Below are 20694 nucleotides of genomic sequence, written 5' to 3'. Positions count from 1 at the left end.
TTAAATTAGGGTAGAGTGAAGCAGTCCATTGCTTTTTAGAAAGCTAAAACTTGTTTGTATCTTAGTTTCATCTATCAGATCTTTAAAAAAATAAATCAAAATTCTGACTGTTTAAAATTGAAGTAATTTATATTGCCAAAAAATTCAAACACACTCTTTAGTTTCTTCGTAGCAGTAGTAGCCAAGACTCATTACTGTAGTTGTTTAAAGCATGTTATACTTCATAATACATATTGCTGAAACAAATTTCAGTACGTTAATATTAAATATCTTAAGATATCAACTCAACAAGAATGATTTATCATCACGAAACTTTATTATTTCCCTTTCATCACATTTTGTGTATTATTAAATTAAGGTCGATAATCATGAAATCGGGCGAATTCAAGATGGCGTGAACGTTCCATGTAATATTTCCCTGATTGCCGACGGTGGGATCTTGTTCAAGAAAGTGTTGATAATATTGATTTGAACACAAACACTCTAAATGGAACTAACACCGTTCATCCAACGGTATGGGCAGTTTTTCAAGTCAGTAATGCGTAAGAATCATCGATTAAACGGGTTAAGATAAAACGTGGCACCGAAAGTGGGCGGATTTCAAACTTTATCGTGCTTTATTACTGCAATTGGTTAGTTATGGGGGGATTGATGTCTTCGTGGCTTGTTCGTGGATTCATTTGTTTATTCTGCTGCAACTGTGGATCAGATGTTATGTATGAAACAGTTTAAAATTGCAGTAAGAAGCCTTATATCATTAGACACTCAAGTCCCTGTTATTTAGAAAAAACAGGGACTTTCGATCTAGGCAACATGGGAAACATGTCCACCATCATAATTTCATATTTTCATTTTTATTTGTGAGAAACGTCCATCAAGGGTTCTACAGTCATCCCAAAACGTGGAGCCTTTCATTTGATATCAATTAATTACCATTTTCTTTCACTTTTGGACAAAGTTACAATGAGTGTGTTACTCCCGGATTTGTATTTTTTCAATCCATTTATGACTTTCGAACAGCGGTATACTACTGTTGCCTTTATTTACAGCCTTGCGTAGGAACTATTGTGTTTGATATATGTACTAAATTCAAAATGTTATTCAGAAAAATCATTAAATAACCACATACAGCAATACAATAAAAGGTTCGGAAAAACAAGTGACAATTCACTTATATAAATTTAATAGAATGAAATTCAAAACAGTGTAGCTTTGGCCATTGGTTGACACATTAAATTCATCCATTGACTGGGACAATTTAGGTGAACGTTTGTATGTAACGACCATTGCTCACTGTGTACTTTTTAAAGACACTTAAACTATGGGGTCACCAAAGGTTCTCAACACCTTAATAAAGAAATTCGAAAAAATTAATCAGAAATAACACGATGTTTTGATTTATATCAATTATATAAATCAAAACATAAAGGTTATTCCTGATTAATTTTTCGAATTATTTTATAATTAAAGGCGTTAAGAAACCTTTGGTGACCCCACAGTTTAAATGTCTATCGTAGGTACGTCGTGAACAATGGTCGTTACAGACAAACGTTCACGTAAATTGTCCCAGTCAATGGATGAATTTAATGTGTCAATCAATGGCCACAGCCACACTGTTTTGAATTTCATTCTATTCTAGTCATTAAAACGCCTTTTAAAAAAGTATGATTAACTTAATTATAAAATCCATAGCTGGTCACATAATCTGTTTTGTATGTACCAACCGTTCGATTGTACGTGTATATCACTTTTTTATGGTCAGAGGTATGCATTTTATATATGTCGCACGATGTTAGGCAGCCATCAATCAAGTATAAAAAATGTAAATGGACATAACTGATATTCAGCAATTTGTGATAATATAACTACCAGCAACCATGGATAAGAAAAACTGACGAAACTGGAATCCGTTAACACGCGAAGCAATGAATGTGTTTTTTAATTTGATGGATGGTTTTGTGTTTTTTTGTAAAATTGTTTGTTTTAAGATTTTAACACAGTGATGACTGCTGTACCCATATTTTGACTATTTTATGTATTTCTGTATGTCTTTTGTTCACGCATCGTTGTAAATATAACGGAATTTGATGAGACTGTCGTACAAGTGAGAGGTTTAGCGCCATAAAATCAGGTTCAACCCACCACTTTCTACATTTGAAAATGCCTTTACCAAGTCAGGAATATGACAATTGTTGTCCATTCGTTAGATGTGTTTTGTCATTTGATTTTGCAATGTGATTAGGGATTGAATTTTCCTCGGAGTTCAGTATTTTTGTGATTTTACTTTTTAAACTTGAAAATGAAGTTTTTACCAATACATATCTATGAATAATAGAAACGATTGACCTGATTTAAAGATTTCAGTTAAAAAATACCACAGAATATCTACATGCAGACAAAACGCTTTATTACTGTTTTAAATTAAATGAAAATAAAAATCTCGTTGTTTGAATTTTTTAGCATCGTCAAAGTAAGTTTTAAAAAGCAGCCATTGGACCTGCAGGAGCAACCTACAAATAAAATTAAAACTATTGATGACAAAAAAAATCATTTTATGGTATATAAAAAATATTACTGTCAGGAATTGTTTTTTTTATATCAAGAGTAATATGAAACTGTGAATTTTCACTGAGTTGTCTAAGAATCATATAAGTTTTTTTTCATTACAGGGAGTTACGGTCAGTTTGGTCATCTAGCGGTCAGGGTCAAGATAAATCACCAGTATGTTTGGTTAATGATATCAAATTGACTAATCAGTATTAGGTGCGTGTTGACTCTTCACATGCGTTTAGATTAGCCAAAATTCTCTCAATTTCACTGAATGCTAGCGGACGCCGTTTTTGTTTTAGTTAGTCTTGTTTAAAGAAAATTTCCAATAACCACCACTAAAAAAAAAGAAACACCAGTCTCTTGTCTCTTAAAAGATTTCTGCATATTATGTTCTTACACAAATTTTTCATCAAAAGTATTGAAAAATGTCTGATGCATCTTAGATTTGTTTTAGAAAAAGAGATAGATTTAATGGAATTGAATTTTCCTGGAAGTATATTACAATTCATTAAGATTTCTGGTACTAGTAAAACATGACTGTCATTACTCACCTTAGCAAGTGCTCTATTCTTTATGATGTAGCAATACACGAAAATTATGCAAACAGTCGCCATCGTAAATGCAATGAGAGAAACAATTATAATAATAACTGAAAAAAAAATATTGGCATTATATACTTTGGAAACATAATGGCACACTTTTAATCTTTTAATCTGATAAAATGTACGAAAGGAGGCACAGTTATAATAATACCTTAGTAGAAGGGCAAATGTATGCATATGGTGTAAATGTCTCGGATTTTCCCATAGATCAGCAAAGGAAACGCCTTTGAACAAATCTTATTTTCAAAACGATGTTCAGTTTGATTGTAAAAAATCATTTCAACTTGTTTATCTTAATGGTACATTTATTGTATTCTTTAGTTATTGTTACATCGATGTCCATATGAATGCTCTAATTACAAAATAACAAGGATTTCATAATAAAAAAAAAAGAGTTATCCAAATCCTTACTTACTTACAATTTAAAAAATGGTAACTAATAAGTACCTCGTTCCGATCAACCTTACCCTTATATCAAGCAAGATATATTTCAATTGAAAGAAGTTCAACTTTTTTAAAATATCGATAAAATAACTTACTAATGACATCTGTCTCTGTTGGAGGTGTAGTTGTAGTTTTTGCCGATGTTGTTTCTGAAGAAGTTATTGTAGTTGTTTCTTTAAGTGATATTTCTGTTGTACTTTGATCAGTTGTAGTTTGTGACGTTGTAGTTGTGGTGTCTGTTGATGGAATTGAGGTTTCTGTTGTAGTTTGTGACGTTGTAGTTGTGGTGTCTGTTGCTGGAATTGAGGTTTCTGTTGTTCGAACTGAAGTTTCTGTCGTTGTTGGTTCAGAATGAGTTATTGTCGTAAATTCTTTCGACAAAGTTCCTGTTGTACTTCGATCAGTTGTAGTTTGTGATAATGTAATTGTGGTGTCTGTTGCTGGAACGGAAGTTTCTGATGATGTTGGCTCAGAATGAGCTACTGTCGTTGTTTCAGTTGGCGAAGTTTCTGTTGTACTTTGATCAGTTGTAGTTTGTGTGGTTGACGATGTGGTTTGAGTTGATGGAATTGAGGTTTCCGTCGTTTGAACTGTAGATTCTGTCGATGTTGGCACAGAATGAGTTACTGTCGTTGTTTCTATCTGCAAAGTTTCCGTTGTACTTTGATCAGTTGTAGTTTGTGTGGTTGACGATGTGGTTTGAGTTGATGGAATTGAGGTTTCTGTCGTTTGAACTGTAGATTCTGTCGATGTTGGCACAGAATTAGTTACTGTCGTTGTTTCTATCTGCAAAGTTTCCGTTGTACTTTGATCAGTTGTAGTTTGTGTGGTTGACGATGTGGTTTGAGTTGATGGAATTGAGGTTTCTGTCGTTTGAACTGTAGATTCTGTCGATGTTGGCACAGAATGAGTTACTGTCGTTGTTTCTGCCGGCAAAGTTTCTCTTGTACTTTGATCAGTTGTAGTTTGTGTGGTTGAAACTGTGGTTTGAGTTGATGGAATTGAGGTTTCTGTCGTTTGAACTGTAGTTTCTGTCGATGTTAGCACAGAATGAGTTACTGTCGTTGTTTCTGTGGGCGAAGTTTCTGTTGTACTTTGATCGGTTGTAGTTTCGGTCGTTTGAACCGAAGTTTTTGTTGTTCTGGGTTGTGTAGTTTTCATAGTGGTTGACAATAACGTAGACTCTGTTGTTTGGACTGATGTCTCCATAGTCGCTTCCGTTATGATGTCTGTCGTTGATTGAATTGAAGTAGTTTGATCAGTTGTTGGTGAATCAGTAGTGATTGTTTCATTTTGACATTCGTAGCAGCAAATCCATAAACAGCATGAACAATTGATATGAGAATAGTGTTCGTTGCTTTGTGTGGTCGTATTACATGGATTGAAACATTCGTGACCGCTGTTGTTCGAATATATCCAGTCATCGTCAGTAGAAGATATATTTGTAGAGTTTTCAACATTACAATGAAAACAACATGATGAACAGCATCCGTGTGACCAGTTAACAGACACCATTTTATCATCAGTACTGTTCGAATCACCACAGCAGTTGCAAACGTTACTGCAAAAGAGACAAGAACTGTCAAATGTGCTATTCATCTCATAGCTGTTGGTACCATTATTGCAACATGATATACAAGAAAAAGAAGAATAGTTCTTAGCACTGATATAACCATACTTCCACAGATCTAGATCGCCATCGATTGTCCCATTTATCTGACATAAGCTTTGGTTCGTATATCCATATACCCAGTCATCATCGTCATTTGTAACGTTTTGTTTTGTTCTTTTGCAACACACTTGGTAGTATATGTAACCCTCGGGCTTGTCCTTATTATAGTCAGTTTCAAATGTATGATTGTCAATAGCACATGGACAGCAACAGCTGCACGCAAAATGTAGACAATTTGATCGATCAGTAGGCTTAGTAGGCATGGTTGAAGTTGTAGTTTCCATTGCTGTTGATGATGCTATGTCTGTTATAGTTGTCTGTGAAGTAGTAACCGGTGTTGTTTCCTTTGGAGAAGTTTCCGTTGTACTTTGATCAGTTGTAGTTTGTGTTGTTGACGATGTGGTTTGAGTTGATGGAATTGAGGTTTCCGTCGTTTGAACTGTAGATTCTGTCGATGTTGGCACAGAATGAGTTACTGTCGTTGTTTCTATCTGCGAAGTTTCTGTTGTACTTTGATCAGTTGTAGTTTGTGTGGTTGACGATGTGGTTTGAGTTGATGGAATTGAGGTTTCCGTCGTTTGAACTGTAGAATCTGTCGATGTTGGCACAGAATGAGTTACTGTCGTTGTTTCTGTCGGCAAAGTTTCTGTTGTACTTTGATCATTTGTAGTTTGTGTGGTTGAAACTGTGGTTTGAGTTGATGGAATTGAGGTTTCTGTCGTTTGAACTGTAGTTTCTGTCGATGTTGGCACAGAATGAGTTACTGTCGTTGTTTCTGTGGGCGAAGTTTCTGTTGTACTTTGATCGGTTGTAGTTTCGGTCGTTTGTACCGAAGTTTTTGTTGTTCTGGGTTGTGTAGTTTTCATAGTGGTTGACAATAACGTAGACTCTGTTGTTTGGACTGATGTCTCCATAGTCGCGTCCTTTATGGTGTCTGTCGTTGATTGAATTGAAGTAGTTTGATCAGTTGTTGGTGAATCAGTAGTGATTGTTTCATTTTGACATTCATAGCAGCAAATCCATAAACAGCATGAACAATTGATATGAGAATAGTGTTCGTTGCTTTGTGTGGTCGTATTACATGGATTGAAACATTCGTGACCGCTGTTGTTCGAATATATCCAGTCATCGTCAGTAGAAGATATATTTGTAGAGTTTTCAACATTACAATGAAAACAACATGATGAACAGCATCCGTGTGACCAGTTAACAGACACCATTTTATCATCAGTACTGTTCGAATAACCACAGCAGTTGCAAACGTTACTGCAAAAGAGACAAGAACTGTCAAATGTGCTATTCATCTCATAGCTGTTGGTACCATTATTGCAACATGATATACAAGAAAAAGAAGAATAGTTCTTAGCACTGATATAACCATACTTCCACAGATCTAGATCGCCATCGATTGTCCCATTTATCTGACATAAGCTTTGGTTCGTATATCCATATACCCAGTCATCATCGTCATTTGTAACGTTTTGTTTTGTTCTTTTGCAACACACTTGGTAGTATATGTAACCCTCGGGCTTGTCCTTATTATAGTCAGTTTCAAATGTATGATTGTCAATAGCACATGGACAGCAACAGCTGCACGCAAAATGTAGACAATTTGATCGATCAGTAGGCTTAGTAGGCATGGTTGAAGTTGTAGTTTCCATTGCTGTTGATGATGCTATGTCTGTTATAGTTGTCTGTGAAGTAGTAACCGGTGTTGTTTCCTTTGGAGAAGTTTCCGTTGTACTTTGATCAGTTGTAGTTTGTGTTGTTGACGATGTGGTTTGAGTTGATGGAATTGAGGTTTCCGTCGTTTGAACTGTAGATTCTGTCGATGTTGGCACAGAATGAGTTACTGTCGTTGTTTCTATCTGCGAAGTTTCTGTTGTACTTTGATCAGTTGTAGTTTGTGTGGTTGACGATGTGGTTTGAGTTGATAGAATTGAGGTTTCCGTCGTTTGAACTGTAGAATCTGTCGATGTTGGCACAGAATGAGTTACTGTCGTTGTTTCTGTCGGCAAAGTTTCTGTTGTACTTTGATCATTTGTAGTTTGTGTGGTTGAAACTGTGGTTTGAGTTGATGGAATTGAGGTTTCTGTCGTTTGAACTGTAGTTTCTGTCGATGTTGGCACAGAATGAGTTACTGTCGTTGTTTCTGTGGGCGAAGTTTCTGTTGTACTTTGATCGGTTGTAGTTTCGGTCGTTTGTACCGAAGTTTTTGTTGTTCTGGGTTGTGTAGTTTTCATAGTGGTTGACAATAACGTAGACTCTGTTGTTTGGACTGATGTCTCCATAGTCGCTTCCTTTATGGTGTCTGTCGTTGATTGAATTGAAGTAGTTTGATCAGTTGTTGGTGAATCAGTAGTGATTGTTTCATTTTGACATTCATAGCAGCAAATCCATAAACAGCATGAACAATTGATATGAGAATAGTGTTCGTTGCTTTGTGTGGTCGTATTACATGGATTGAAACATTCGTGACCGCTGTTGTTCGAATATATCCAGTCATCGTCAGTAGAAGATATATTTGTAGAGTTTTCAACATTACAATGAAAACAACATGATGAACAGCATCCGTGTGACCAGTTAACAGACACCATTTTATCATCAGTACTGTTCGAATAACCACAGCAGTTGCAAACGTTACTGCAAAAGAGACAAGAACTGTCAAATGTGCTATTCATCTCATAGCTGTTGGTACCATTATTGCAACATGATATACAAGAAAAAGAAGAATAGTTCTTAGCACTGATATAACCATACTTCCACAGATCTAGATCGCCATCGATTGTCCCATTTATCTGACATAAGCTTTGGTTCGTATATCCATATACCCAGTCATCATCGTCATTTGTAACGTTTTGTTTTGTTCTTTTGCAACACACTTGGTAGTATATGTAACCCTCGGGCTTGTCCTTATTATAGTCAGTTTCAAATGTATGATTGTCAATAGCACATGGACAGCAACAGCTACACGCAAAATGTAGACAATTTGATCGATCAGTAGGCTTAGTAGGCATGGTTGAAGTTGTAGTTTCCATTGTTGTTGATGATGCTATGTCTGTTATAGTTGTCTGTGAAGTAGTAACCGGCGTTGTTTCCTTTGGAGAAGTTTCCGTTGTACTTTGATCTGTTGTAGTTTGTGTGGTTGACGATGTGGTTTGAGTTGATGGAATTGAGGTTTCCGTCGTTTGAACTGTAGATTCTGTCGATGTTGGCACAGAATGAGTTACTGTCGTTGTTTCTATCTGCGAAGTTTCTGTTGTACTTTGATCAGTTGTAGTTTGTGTGGTTGACGATGTGGTTTGAGTTGATGGAATTGAGGTTTCCGTCGTTTGAACTGTAGATTCTGTCGATGTTTCTGTGGGCAAAGTTTCTGTTGTACTTTGATCAGTTGTAGTTTGTGTGGTTGAAACTGTGGTTTGAGTTGATGGAATTGAGGTTTCTGTCGTTTGAACTGTAGTTTCTGTCGATGTTGGCACAGAATGAGTTACTGTCGTTGTTTCTGTAGGCGAAGTTTCTGTTGTACTTTGATCGGTTGTAGTTTCGGTCGTTTGTACCGAAGTTTTTGTTGTTCTGGGTTGTGTAGTTTTCATAGTGGTTGACAATAACGTAGACTCTGTTGTTTGGACTGATGTCTCCATAGTCGCTTCCGTTATGATGTCTGTCGTTGATTGAATTGAAGTAGTTTGATCAGTTGTTGGTGAATCAGTAGTGATTGTTTCATTTTGACATTCGTAGCAGCAAATCCATAGACAGCATGAACAATTGATATGAGAATAGTGTTCGTTGCTTTGTGTGGTCGTATTACATGGATTGAAACATTCGTGACCGCTGTTGTTCGAATATATCCAGTCATCGTCAGTAGAAGACATATTTGTAGAGTTTTCAACATTACAATGAAAACAACATGATGAACAGCATCCGTGTGACCAGTTAACAGACACCATTTTATCATCAGTACTGTTCGAATAACCACAGCAGTTGCAAACGTTACTGCAAAAGAGACAAGAACTGTCAAATGTGCTATTCATCTCATAGCTGTTGGTACCATTATTGCAACATGATATACAAGAAAAAGAAGAATAGTTCTTAGCACTGATATAACCATACTTCCACAGATCTAGATCGCCATCGATTGTCCCATTTATCTGACATAAGCTTTGGTTCGTATATCCATATACCCAGTCATCATCGTCATTTGTAACGTTTTGTTTTGTTCTTTTGCAACACACTTGGTAGTATATGTAACCCTCGGGCTTGTCCTTATTATAGTCAGTTTCAAATGTATGATTGTCAATAGCACATGGACAGCAACAGCTGCACGCAAAATATAGACAATTTGATCGATCAGTAGGCTTAGTAGGCATGGTTGAAGTTGTTGTTTCCATTGCTGTTGATGATGCTATGTCTGTTATAGTTGTCTGTGAAGTAGTAACCGGCGTTGTTTCCTTTGGAGAAGTTTCCGTTGTACTTTGATCTGTTGTAGTTTGTGTGGTTGACGATGCGGTTTGAGTTGATGGAATTGAGGTTTCCGTCGTTTGAACTGTAGATTCTGTCGATGTTGGCACAGAATGAGTTACTGTCGTTGTTTCTATCTGCGAAGTTTCTGTTGTACTTTGATCAGTTGTAGTTTGTGTGGTTGACGATGTGGTTTGAGTTGATGGAATTGAGGTTTCCGTCGTTTGAACTGTAGATTCTGTCGATGTTGGCACAGAATGAGTTACTGTCGTTGTTTCTATCTGCGAAGTTTCTGTTGTACTTTGATCAGTTGTAGTTTGTGTGGTTGACGATGTGGTTTGAGTTGATGGAATTGAGGTTTCCGTCGTTTGAACTGTAGAATCTGTCGATGTTGGCACAGAATGAGTTACTGTCGTTGTTTCTGTGGGCGAAGTTTCTGTTGTACTTTGATCGGTTGTAGTGTCGGTCGTTTGAACCGAAGTTTTTGTTGTTCTGGGTTGTGTAGTTTTGATAGTGGTTGACAATAATGTAGACTCTGTTGTTTGGACTGATGTCTCCATAGTCGCTTCCGTTATGATGTCTGTCGTTGATTGAATTGAAGTAGTTTGATCAGTTGTTGGTGAATCAGTAGTGATTGTTTCATTTTGACATTCGTAGCAGCAAATCCATAAACAGCATGAACAATTGATATGAGAATAGTGTTCGTTGCTTTGTGTGGTCGTATTACATGGATTGAAACATTCGTGACCGCTGTTGTTCGAATATATCCAGTCATCGTCAGTAGAAGACATATTTGTAGAGTTTTCAACATTACAATGAAAACAACATGATGAACAGCATCCGTGTGACCAGTTAACAGACATCATTTTATCATCAGTACTGTTCGAATAACCACAGCAGTTGCAAACCTTACTGCAAAAGAGACAAGAACTGTCAAATGTGCTATTCATCTCATAGCTGTTGGTACCATTATTGCAACACGATATACAAGAAAAAGAAGAACAGTTCTTAGCACTGATATAACCATACTTCCACAGATCTAGATCGCCATCGATTGTCCCATTTATCTGACATAAGCTTTGGTTCGTATATCCATATACCCAGTCATCATCGTCATTTGTAACGTTTTGTTTTGTTCTTTTGCAACACACTTGGTAGTATATGTAACCCTCGGGCTTGTCCTTATTATAGTCAGTTTCAAATGTATGATTGTCAATAGCACATGGACAGCAACAGCTGCACGCAAAATGTAGACAATTTGATCGATCAGTAGGCTTAGTAGGCATGGTTGAAGTTGTAGTTTCCATTGTTGTTGATGATGCTATGTCTGTTATAGTTGTCTGTGAAGTAGTAACCGGCGTTGTTTCCTTTGGAGAAGTTTCTGTTGTACTTTGATCAGTTGTTGTTTGTGTGGTTGACGATGTGGTTTGAGTTGATGGAATTGAGGTTTCCGTCGTTTGAACTGTAGATTCTGTCGATGTTGGCACAGAATGAGTTACTGTCGTTGTTTCTATCTGCGAAGTTTCTGTTGTACTTTGATCAGTTGTAGTTTGTGTGGTTGACGATGTGGTTTGAGTTGATGGAATTGAGGTTTCCGTCGTTTGAACTGTAGATTCTGTCGATGTTGGCACAGAATGAGTTACTGTCGTTGTTTCTATCTGCGAAGTTTCTGTTGTACTTTGATCAGTTGTAGTTTGTGTGGTTGAAACTGTGGTTTGAGTTGATGGAATTGAGGTTTCTGTCGTTTGAACTGTAGTTTCTGTCGATGTTGGCACAGAATGAGTTACTGTCGTTGTTTCTGTGGGCGAAGTTTCTGTTGTACTTTGATCGGTTGTAGTTTCGGTCGTTTGTACCGAAGTTTTTGTTGTTCTGGGTTGTGTAGTTTTCATAGTGGTTGACAATAACGTAGACTCTGTTGTTTGGACTGATGTCTCCATAGTCGCTTCCGTTATGGTGTCTGTCGTTGATTGAATTGAAGTAGTTTGATCAGTTGTTGGTGAATCAGTAGTGATTGTTTCATTTTGACATTCATAGCAGCAAATCCATAAACAGCATGAACAATTGATATGAGAATAGTGTTCGTTGCTTTGTGTGGTCGTATTACATAGATTGAAACATTCGTGACCGCTGTTGTTCGAATATATCCAGTCATCGTCAGTAGAAGATATATTTGTAGAGTTTTCAACATTACAATGAAAACAACATGATGAACAGCATCCGTGTGACCAGTTAACAGACACCATTTTATCATCAGTACTGTTCGAATCACCACAGCAGTTGCAAACGTTACTGCAAAAGAGACAAGAACTGTCAAATGTGCTATTCATCTCATAGCTGTTGGTACCATTATTGCAACATGATATACAAGAAAAAGAAGAATAGTTCTTAGCACTGATATAACCATACTTCCACAGATCTAGATCGCCATCGATTGTCCCATTTATCTGACATAAGCTTTGGTTCGTATATCCATATACCCAGTCATCATCGTCATTTGTAACGTTTTGTTTTGTTCTTTTGCAACACACTTGGTAGTATATGTAACCCTCGGGCTTGTCCTTATTATAGTCAGTTTCAAATGTATGATTGTCAATAGCACATGGACAGCAACAGCTGCACGCAAAATGTAGACAATTTGATCGATCAGTAGGCTTAGTAGGCATGGTTGAAGTTGTAGTTTCCATTGTTGTTGATGATGCTATGTCTGTTATAGTTGTCTGTGAAGTAGTAACCGGCGTTGTTTCCTTTGGAGAAGTTTCTGTTGTACTTTGATCAGTTGTAGTTTGTGTGGTTGACGATGTGGTTTGAGTTGATGGAATTGAGGTTTCCGTCGTTTGAACTGTAGATTCTGTCGATGTTGGCACAGAATGAGTTACTGTCGTTGTTTCTATCTGCGAAGTTTCTGTTGTACTTTGATCAGTTGTAGTTTGTGTGGTTGACGATGTGGTTTGAGTTGATGGAATTGAGGTTTCCGTCGTTTGAACTGTAGATTCTGTCGATGTTGGCACAGAATGAGTTACTGTCGTTGTTTCTGTGGGCAAAGTTTCTGTTGTACTTTGATCAGTTGTAGTTTGTGTGGTTGAAACTGTGGTTTGAGTTGATGGAATTGAGGTTTCCGTCGTTTGAACTGTAGATTCTGTCGATGTTGGCACAGAATGAGTTACTGTCGTTGTTTCTATCTGCGAAGTTTCTGTTGTACTTTGATCAGTTGTAGTTTGTGTGGTTGACGATGTGGTTTGAGTTGATGGAATTGAGGTTTCCGTCGTTTGAACTGTAGATTCTGTCGATGTTGGCACAGAATGAGTTACTGTCGTTGTTTCTGTGGGCAAAGTTTCTGTTGTACTTTGATCAGTTGTAGTTTGTGTGGTTGAAACTGTGGTTTGAGTTGATGGAATTGAGGTTTCTGTCGTTTGAACTGTAGTTTCTGTCGATGTTGGCACAGAATGAGTTACTGTCGTTGTTTCTGTGGGCGAAGTTTCTGTTGTACTTTGATCGGTTGTAGTTTCGGTCGTTTGTTCCGAAGTTTTTGTTGTTCTGGGTTGTGTAGTTTTGATAGTGGTTGACAATAACATAGACTCTGTTGTTTGGACTGATGTCTCCATAGTCGCTTCCGTTATGATGTCTGTCGTTGATTGAATTGAAGTAGTTTGATCAGTTGTTGGTGAATCAGTAGTGATTGTTTCATTTTGACATTCGTAGCAGCAAATCCATAAACAGCATGAACAATTGATATGAGAATAGTGTTCGTTGCTTTGTGTGGTCGTATTACATGGATTGAAACATTCGTGACCGCTGTTGTTCGAATATATCCAGTCATCGTCAGTAGAAGACATATTTGTAGAGTTTTCAACATTACAATGAAAACAACATGATGAACAGCATCCGTGTGACCAGTTAACAGACACCATTTTATCATCAGTACTGTTCGAATAACCACAGCAGTTGCAAACGTTACTGCAAAAGAGACAAGAACTGTCAAATGTGCTATTCATCTCATAGCTGTTGGTACCATTATTGCAACATGATATACAAGAAAAAGAAGAATAGTTCTTAGCACTGATATAACCATACTTCCACAGATCTAGATCGCCATCAATTGTCCCATTTATCTGACATAAGCTTTGGTTCGTATATCCATATACCCAGTCATCATCGTCATTTGTAACGTTTTGTTTTGTTCTTTTGCAACACACTTGGTAGTATATGTAACCCTCGGGCTTGTCCTTATTATAGTCAGTTTCAAATGTATGATTGTCAATAGCACATGGACAGCAACAGCTGCACGCAAAATGTAGACAATTTGATCGATCAGTAGGCTTAGTAGGCATGGTTGAAGTTGTAGTTTCCATTGCTGTTGATGATGCTATGTATGTTATAGTTGTCTGTGAAGTAGTAACCGGCGTTGTTTCCTTTGGAGAAGTTTCTGTTGTACTTTGATCAGTTGTAGTTTGTGTGGTTGACGATGTGGTTTGAGTTGATGGAATTGAGGTTTCCGTCGTTTGAACTGTAGATTCTGTCGATGTTGGCACAGAATGAGTTACTGTCGTTGTTTCTATCTGCGAAGTTTCTGTTGTACTTTGATCAGTTGTAGTTTGTGTGGTTGACGATGTGGTTTGAGTTGATGGAATTGAGGTTTCCGTCGTTTGAACTGTAGATTCTGTCGATGTTGGCACAGAATGAGTTACTGTCGTTGTTTCTGTTGGCGAAGTTTCTGTTGTACTTTGATCGGTTGTAGTTTCGGTCGTTTGAACCGAAGTTTTTGTTGTTCTGGGTTGTGTAGTTTTCATAGTGGTTGACAATAACGTAGACTCTGTTGTTTGGAGTGATGTCGTCATAGTCGCTTCCGTTATGATGTCTGTAGTTGATTGAATTGAAGTAGTTTGATCAGTTGTTGGTGAATCAGTAGTGATTGTTTCATTTTGACATTCGTAGCAGCAAATCCATAAACAGCATGAATAATTGATATGAGAATAGTGTTCGTTGCTTTGTGTGGTCGTATTACATGGATTGAAACAATCGTGACCGCTGTTGTTCGAATATATCCAGTCATCGTCAGTAGAAGACATATTTGTAGAGTTTTCAACTTTACAATGAAAACAACAAGATGAACAGCATCCGTGTGACCAGTTAACAGACACCATTTTATCATCAGTACTGTTCGAATCACCGCAGCAGTTGCAAACGTTACTGCAAAAGAAACAAGAACTGTCAAATGTGCTATTCATCTCAAAGCTTTTGGTACCATTATTGCAACATAATATACAAGAAAAAGAGGAACAGTTCTTAGCACTGATATAACCATACTTCCACAGATCTAGATCACCATCGATTGTCCCATTTATCTGACATAAGCTTTGGTTCGTATATCCATATACCCAGTCATCATCGTCATTTGTAACGTTTTGTTTTGTTCTTTTGCAACACATTTTGTTGTATATGTAACCGTCGGGCTTGTCCTTATTATAGTCAGTTTCAAATGTATGATTGTCAATAGCACATGGACAACAACAGCTGCACGCAAAATGTAGACAATTTGATCGATCAGTAGGCTTAGTAGGCATGGTTGAAGTTGTAGTTTCCATTGTTGTTGATGATGCTATGTCTGTTATAGTTGTCTGTGAAGTAGTAACCGGCGTTGTTTCCTTTGGCGAAGTTTCCGTTGTACTTTGATCAGTTGTAGTTTGTGTTGCTGTAATTGTGGTTTCTGTTGCTTGAATGGAGGTTGTTGTTGATCCAACCGATGTTTCTGTCGTTGATAGTCCTGATGGAGTTACCGTCGTTGTTTCCTCTAGCGAAGTTTTTGTTGTACTTTGATCAGTTGTAGTTTCTGTCGTTGATGGTTCTGAAGGAGTGACAGTCGTTGTTTCTTTAGGCGCAGTTTCTGTTGTACTTTGATCAGTTGTAGTTTCTGTCGTTGATGGTTCTGAGGGAGTGACAGTCGTTGTTTCTTTAGGTGCAGTTTCTGTTGTACTTTGATCAGTTGTAGTTTCTGTCGTTGATTGCTCTGAGGGAGTGACTGTCGTTGTTTCTTTAGGTGCAGTTTCTGTTGTACTTTGATCAGTTGTAGTTTGTGTCGTTGATGGTTCTGAAGGAGTGACTGTCGTTGTTTCTTTAGGCGCAGTTTCTGTTGTACTTTGATCAGTTGTAGTTTGTGTCGTTGATGGTTCTGAAGGAGTGACTATCGTTGTTTCTTTTGGCGCAGTTTCTGTTGTACTTTGATCAGTTGTAGTTTGTGTTGTTGTAGCTGTGGTTTTTGTAGCTGGAATTGGGGCTTGTGTCGTTTGAACAGAAGTTTCTGTCGATGTTGGTTCAGAATAAGTTACTGTTGACGTTTCTGTTATGATTGCCAACGACGTTGATGTTATGCTTTGCTCTGTTGTTAGAATTGTGCTAATTTCTTCAGTAGTCGAAGACTCCGATGTGGTATCGTCCTTGTCACATTCGCAGCATTGAATCAACGTGCAGCAGCCAACACAATAACCACAACTATGTTTGGAACAATTTAGGCTAATGTTACATTGACTAAGACATTCATAAGAACTAAAGTTGGAATACGTGTAAATCCAACCATCATCATCATCCGTCGTAACAAAAGCTGTTGCATCTACACTTGTATTTAGTTGATTAGACCAACAACCTTCAAATAAACAATTGTCAAGGATCTGTTTACTTGATTCGTTTGTCGAGTAGCTAAAACCATTTAGATATCCATATATCCATGTGATGTCGTTCCTATCTGTGTAATTATTAGGACTTTCGGACTCTTGCAAATATCCGTATTTCCATTCATCACTTTGGCGATCTTGCAAATATCCATATTCCCATCCGTCACTATCGCTGGTTACCTTTTGGGTTGACACTTCATAAGATTTAGGACAACAAATGCAGTCGTGGTTGTAGTTTGTTTCGTTGTTTGTACCATTTACATTGGCAGAGTTTATGGTAGGACAACAAACCATACATTTTTGTGTGTCAGATGTAGTTATAGTGCCTGAAATAGTAACAACATAATAATTATTGAACTTTGAGTTTCAAACACAAATGTTTTAAAAGAATCCTAAAATAGCCACTATTTTGAAGGGAACAAAAGTATTAACAACATTCGATTAAAACAAAGTAGTCATTAATGCTTGAAATTGCAGAATTTAACATAAAAAGCAATGGGGCTAAGAATTAGTGGTTTTATACCTTAAGAAAATCCCTGTATCAAGTCAGGAATATTCAATTGTTGTTGTCCATTCGTTTCATGTGTTTGAGGTTTTGATTTGCCATTTGATTAGGGAATTTCCGTTTTGAATTTTCATCGGAGTGCAGTATTGTGATTTTACTTTTTAAGGGTCATTTAGCAGCTCATTGGACGAATCAAAGTATGGAACAGTTGTTAATGAAATTGACAACCTTATGGAATGTGGATGGCACTCAAACAGTAATTTTCGCTTAACAAAACGTGAAATTTTATTTTTTATCATTAGATAAACAGGTTCTTATATAGTTACTAGTGAATTATCGGATTTATCCAATCTCTCAAACTTTATAGTTGATAATCTAACTAACTCGATTGGATCGAATATCCACTTGTATCAATGTAAGAATATACATTTAACACGAGCAGTTCTACATATAAATCAACGACAAAAGGGACCACTTGTCTTTTCCTATCATCATTTTCTTTTTAGAGGACTGTATCCTTTGGCACCATCTTACGGTGTTTATATATCCCAACTCGTTTTATATGCCCGTGTCTGTAGTGACGTTTTGTATTTCCATGAGTGTAATCTTTGTATTACTGGTAAATTATTAAGTATCAGATTTCGTAATCACAAATTACGTTACAAATTGGACCTTGACTAAATGTTTTATAAGATACAAAGATTTGGATTGGTGGTTTTTTCTGTACAATTTCCTTTATATTTATTGATAATAAAGTAATCTACATACAAACATATTTGATTGTTTTTATCAATTATTTAAAGGATTAATGTATATAATAAAAGTAATCACAGGTTTACAGTGCTGCTTTGGTAGTTGATGTTATTGATATTTGTAACGACGATAACATCATATTAATGATATGTTTAAAATCATATATATCAATTTAAAAATTTTTAGTCACGAACTTCAATAACCATCATTCAGTCAATTTAAATATTTTTTAGCATCATTAACGGCACCGCAAACATAAAAGTACATTCGTATAATTATGGAGCAATGAATCGTGAACATAGAAGTAAATGCAAAACTTTTACTTATAGTAAACGCCTTGCCAAGTGTTAAAAAGAGATGTAAATTGTCAAACAGACGTGATAATTAATAATAAAAAAATTCAGAATAAATGTTTCAAGTCAATTATTATTAAAATGGGGTTCTAAACAGTTGACTTTTACCGTTCTGAAAACTAAATTATTGCGATGTTTTTATTATTGCGAAAAATGCGACACGGTTATCGTCGCAATAATGAAAACTCGCATTTTTCATTTTTTTTATATGAATCAGACAGGAATTTTCTGAATCGCAATAATAACTGCACGACGCAATAATTTCTGATTTGACAGTGTAGTTTTCATATATTTTTAAAAATAATTCATTTGGGTACTACATGCATTCTTCAAATCACTCAAACGTGTTTTCATACAGGTTAAAAGGAAGTAAATATAGATCGCTAGCGCCACCTAGATTTTACATCCAAGATAATAGGTAGAAGTAAATTTATTTTCTGCTGCCTTGGTAATTAGAAATTAAAATTGAAATAGTGAGAAATGAGTGTTGGCCATTGGTGTAGAAATAGCGAGAAATTTAGAGAAAACTCTTTAAGACTAGCAAGATTTTCTGTGCCAAATTAAGCAAGGGGTGTTCTTCATTCATACTATTTCGAAAATTCCGGAACCGTTGAGTACCCTTAAAAAATGCCATTTTTCTATCAAAAAAGCTGCGGCACCATATGTGTTTGACCATTGCAATTACACCCAAAGGTGTTGATAATTCAGAATTCGATTTTTTTTTTAATGAATCTTTGATAGTGAAAAGGCAGGACCAAATAAGGCTACCATTGTCGCCTATGTAATTAATTACTTCCTTGTAACCTACACAAAATGCCTGCACTGGTTATTAACAAACATGCTCCAATGAAAATTAAAAGAGTAAAAACATTTAACAAGCATGTTTCAATGGGAAAATAAACTATTCCATTCAATACAGAAATATGTATCATTAAAAAAAGATTGGGTAAACTTTAAAAAGTGGCGAAATAAAACAACGTCGTTACTATTTAATGCAAAGGAATGATTATGATCAAAACGCTATATCTAGTTTAAAAAAATAGTAAATTACTTTGGAATGACATCAAAGAGTTGTATTAAAAAATAGATAATATTTTCCCATCTAAAATGCAGTATGTTTATCAAACTGTTTATAACCCTCAAGATATTTTTAATACACTAAATGTTCATTTTACATCGGTAGCTGAAAAACTTATTGGAAATAACACTTCATATACGGATTTTATTAGTAAAATTTAAAGGAAACAGAAAATTTAAAATTAAACCTAATTATTGTTGGAGAGGTGTGTTCATAACTTAAATACCTTAATATTAATAAATCTGCAGGTTAAGATAGAATTGGTCCCAAATTTTTAAAGCAAAGTGCAGAGATAATATCACCATCACTAACGTTTTTAATAAACAAAAGTATAACATTGAATCGTTTTACGCAAAAATTAAAACATACCAGAGTACATAAAGGAGGACCAACAGATGTGTCCTCCAATTATCGTCCGATTTCTATTTCAAATAGTCTGCTACTATCTGATTAGCGACTTTCCACTTTGAATTTTCCTCGTTGTTCAGTATTTTTGTTAGCTTACTTTTTACTGTTAAGTTTTAAAACAATGTGGAGACCTCGGATACGTCATAAACTGTCGCATTCACGGAGATTCCATGATGTATCGTTATCACTATGGAATAACTCGTAAAATTATCCCCAATCATACATTCTTGCTTTATTTTTTGTCGTTAGAATTGACAATACTAATCTGTATCAAAGAGTGGCATTCTTTTACAACTTTCTTACCGTTACACTGACAAATTTCATAGTTTTGATATAAAATTCAGTTCTTACCAAAACGAATGAATTGAACAAGTTATAATTCCTGAATATGGTTAGTATTTTTTTTCAAAATTTGCAAAGGATTTTACACAATTTAACTTATGAACTGAATTTTAAAAAAAAACCCACAGTAACTTAAAGCGTAGAGGTACGGATAACATTGCTTTTCCTTAACATACCAGAAGAAATAAAAGCTCTTATATTTCTGCGGTGTAAGTAAGCCAGATTAAATTAAATTGACGTGTTGATATATAGTCCCGTGAAAAAAACCACAGACACCCTGACTCACCAGCCACCATGCTAACTGGAGAGTGAAACAAGGACCTTTGACAATAAGTTTGCTTATTGAAATAATATGAATGTATTTCTGAAGCTTACTAGTATCGAGTCTTTGAAAATTATATCCACGAAGGTTGTGCCATGCAACCTGTTACAAAGGTTTTCGTTTAACTTGCTGTGAAACACGCGTTAAACATTAATAATATGGCTTTGGATTCCATCACTTAACTAGTGATTTTAGCATAACGTCGAGTTGTGTTCATTGCCGCAAAAAGTAAAATCACAAAAATTCTGAACTCTGAGGAGAAATCAAAACGGAAGGTTCCTAATCAAATGGCAAAATCGAACGCTCAAACACATCAAACGAATGGACAACACAACAAAGGAATATGTCGTTATTATTACGTTATTAGAATCGGGATTACTTACTTTGTGTTGGAGATATAACCCATATCCATTGTATCACTAAATAGGAAAATTCTAATAATAACATGATCCCTTATTTTTAAGACGACTTATTGCAACATCATAAAATCTGAAATTAAAAGACTTGGTATGTACATGAAAAACTGCATGATTGCTTTTAAT

General features: G+C 36.0%; 1 protein-coding gene across 2 annotated transcripts; it reads right to left on the bottom strand.

The window, feature by feature from the left end:
- Nucleotides 1–2384: 2384 nt before the first annotated feature.
- LOC139512053 (serine-rich adhesin for platelets-like) lies at nt 2385–20656 on the bottom strand. Of its 2 annotated transcripts, XM_071299370.1 has the most exons (5): nt 20536–20656; nt 3904–16717; nt 3692–3849; nt 3102–3199; nt 2385–2510 (listed from the first exon to the last, which is right to left on the bottom strand). In XM_071299370.1, exons 1-5 carry the CDS (start codon nt 20597–20599, stop codon nt 2478–2480), a joined length of 13167 nt encoding a protein of 4388 aa, XP_071155471.1. In that variant the 5' UTR covers nt 20600–20656; the 3' UTR covers nt 2385–2477. The 2 variants fall into 2 exon arrangements, with proteins under 2 accessions (XP_071155471.1, XP_071155470.1); XM_071299369.1 differs by having other exon boundaries at nt 3692–16717; nt 20536–20655.
- Nucleotides 20657–20694: the final 38 nt, after the last annotated feature.

This window comes from Mytilus edulis, chromosome 2 (assembly GCF_963676685.1).
Source record: "Mytilus edulis chromosome 2, xbMytEdul2.2, whole genome shotgun sequence".
NCBI classification, from domain to species: domain Eukaryota; kingdom Metazoa; phylum Mollusca; class Bivalvia; order Mytilida; family Mytilidae; genus Mytilus; species Mytilus edulis.
The sequence above is the reverse complement of the archived record's forward strand: the minus strand, read 5'-3'. Positions and strand labels throughout refer to the sequence as shown.

Coding starts and splice junctions, on each gene's coding strand:
- LOC139512053 (XM_071299369.1), bottom strand. CDS start 20,599: ATGTTATTATTAGAATTTTCCTATTTAGTGATACAATGGATATGGGTT. Junction 16,718..20,535: donor GGTTATATCTCCAACACAAA/GTAAGTAATCCC, acceptor TTACTATTTCAG/GCACTATAACTACATCTGAC. Junction 2,511..3,101: donor AGAATAGAGCACTTGCTAAG/GTGAGTAATGAC, acceptor TTTTATTTGTAG/GTTGCTCCTGCAGGTCCAAT.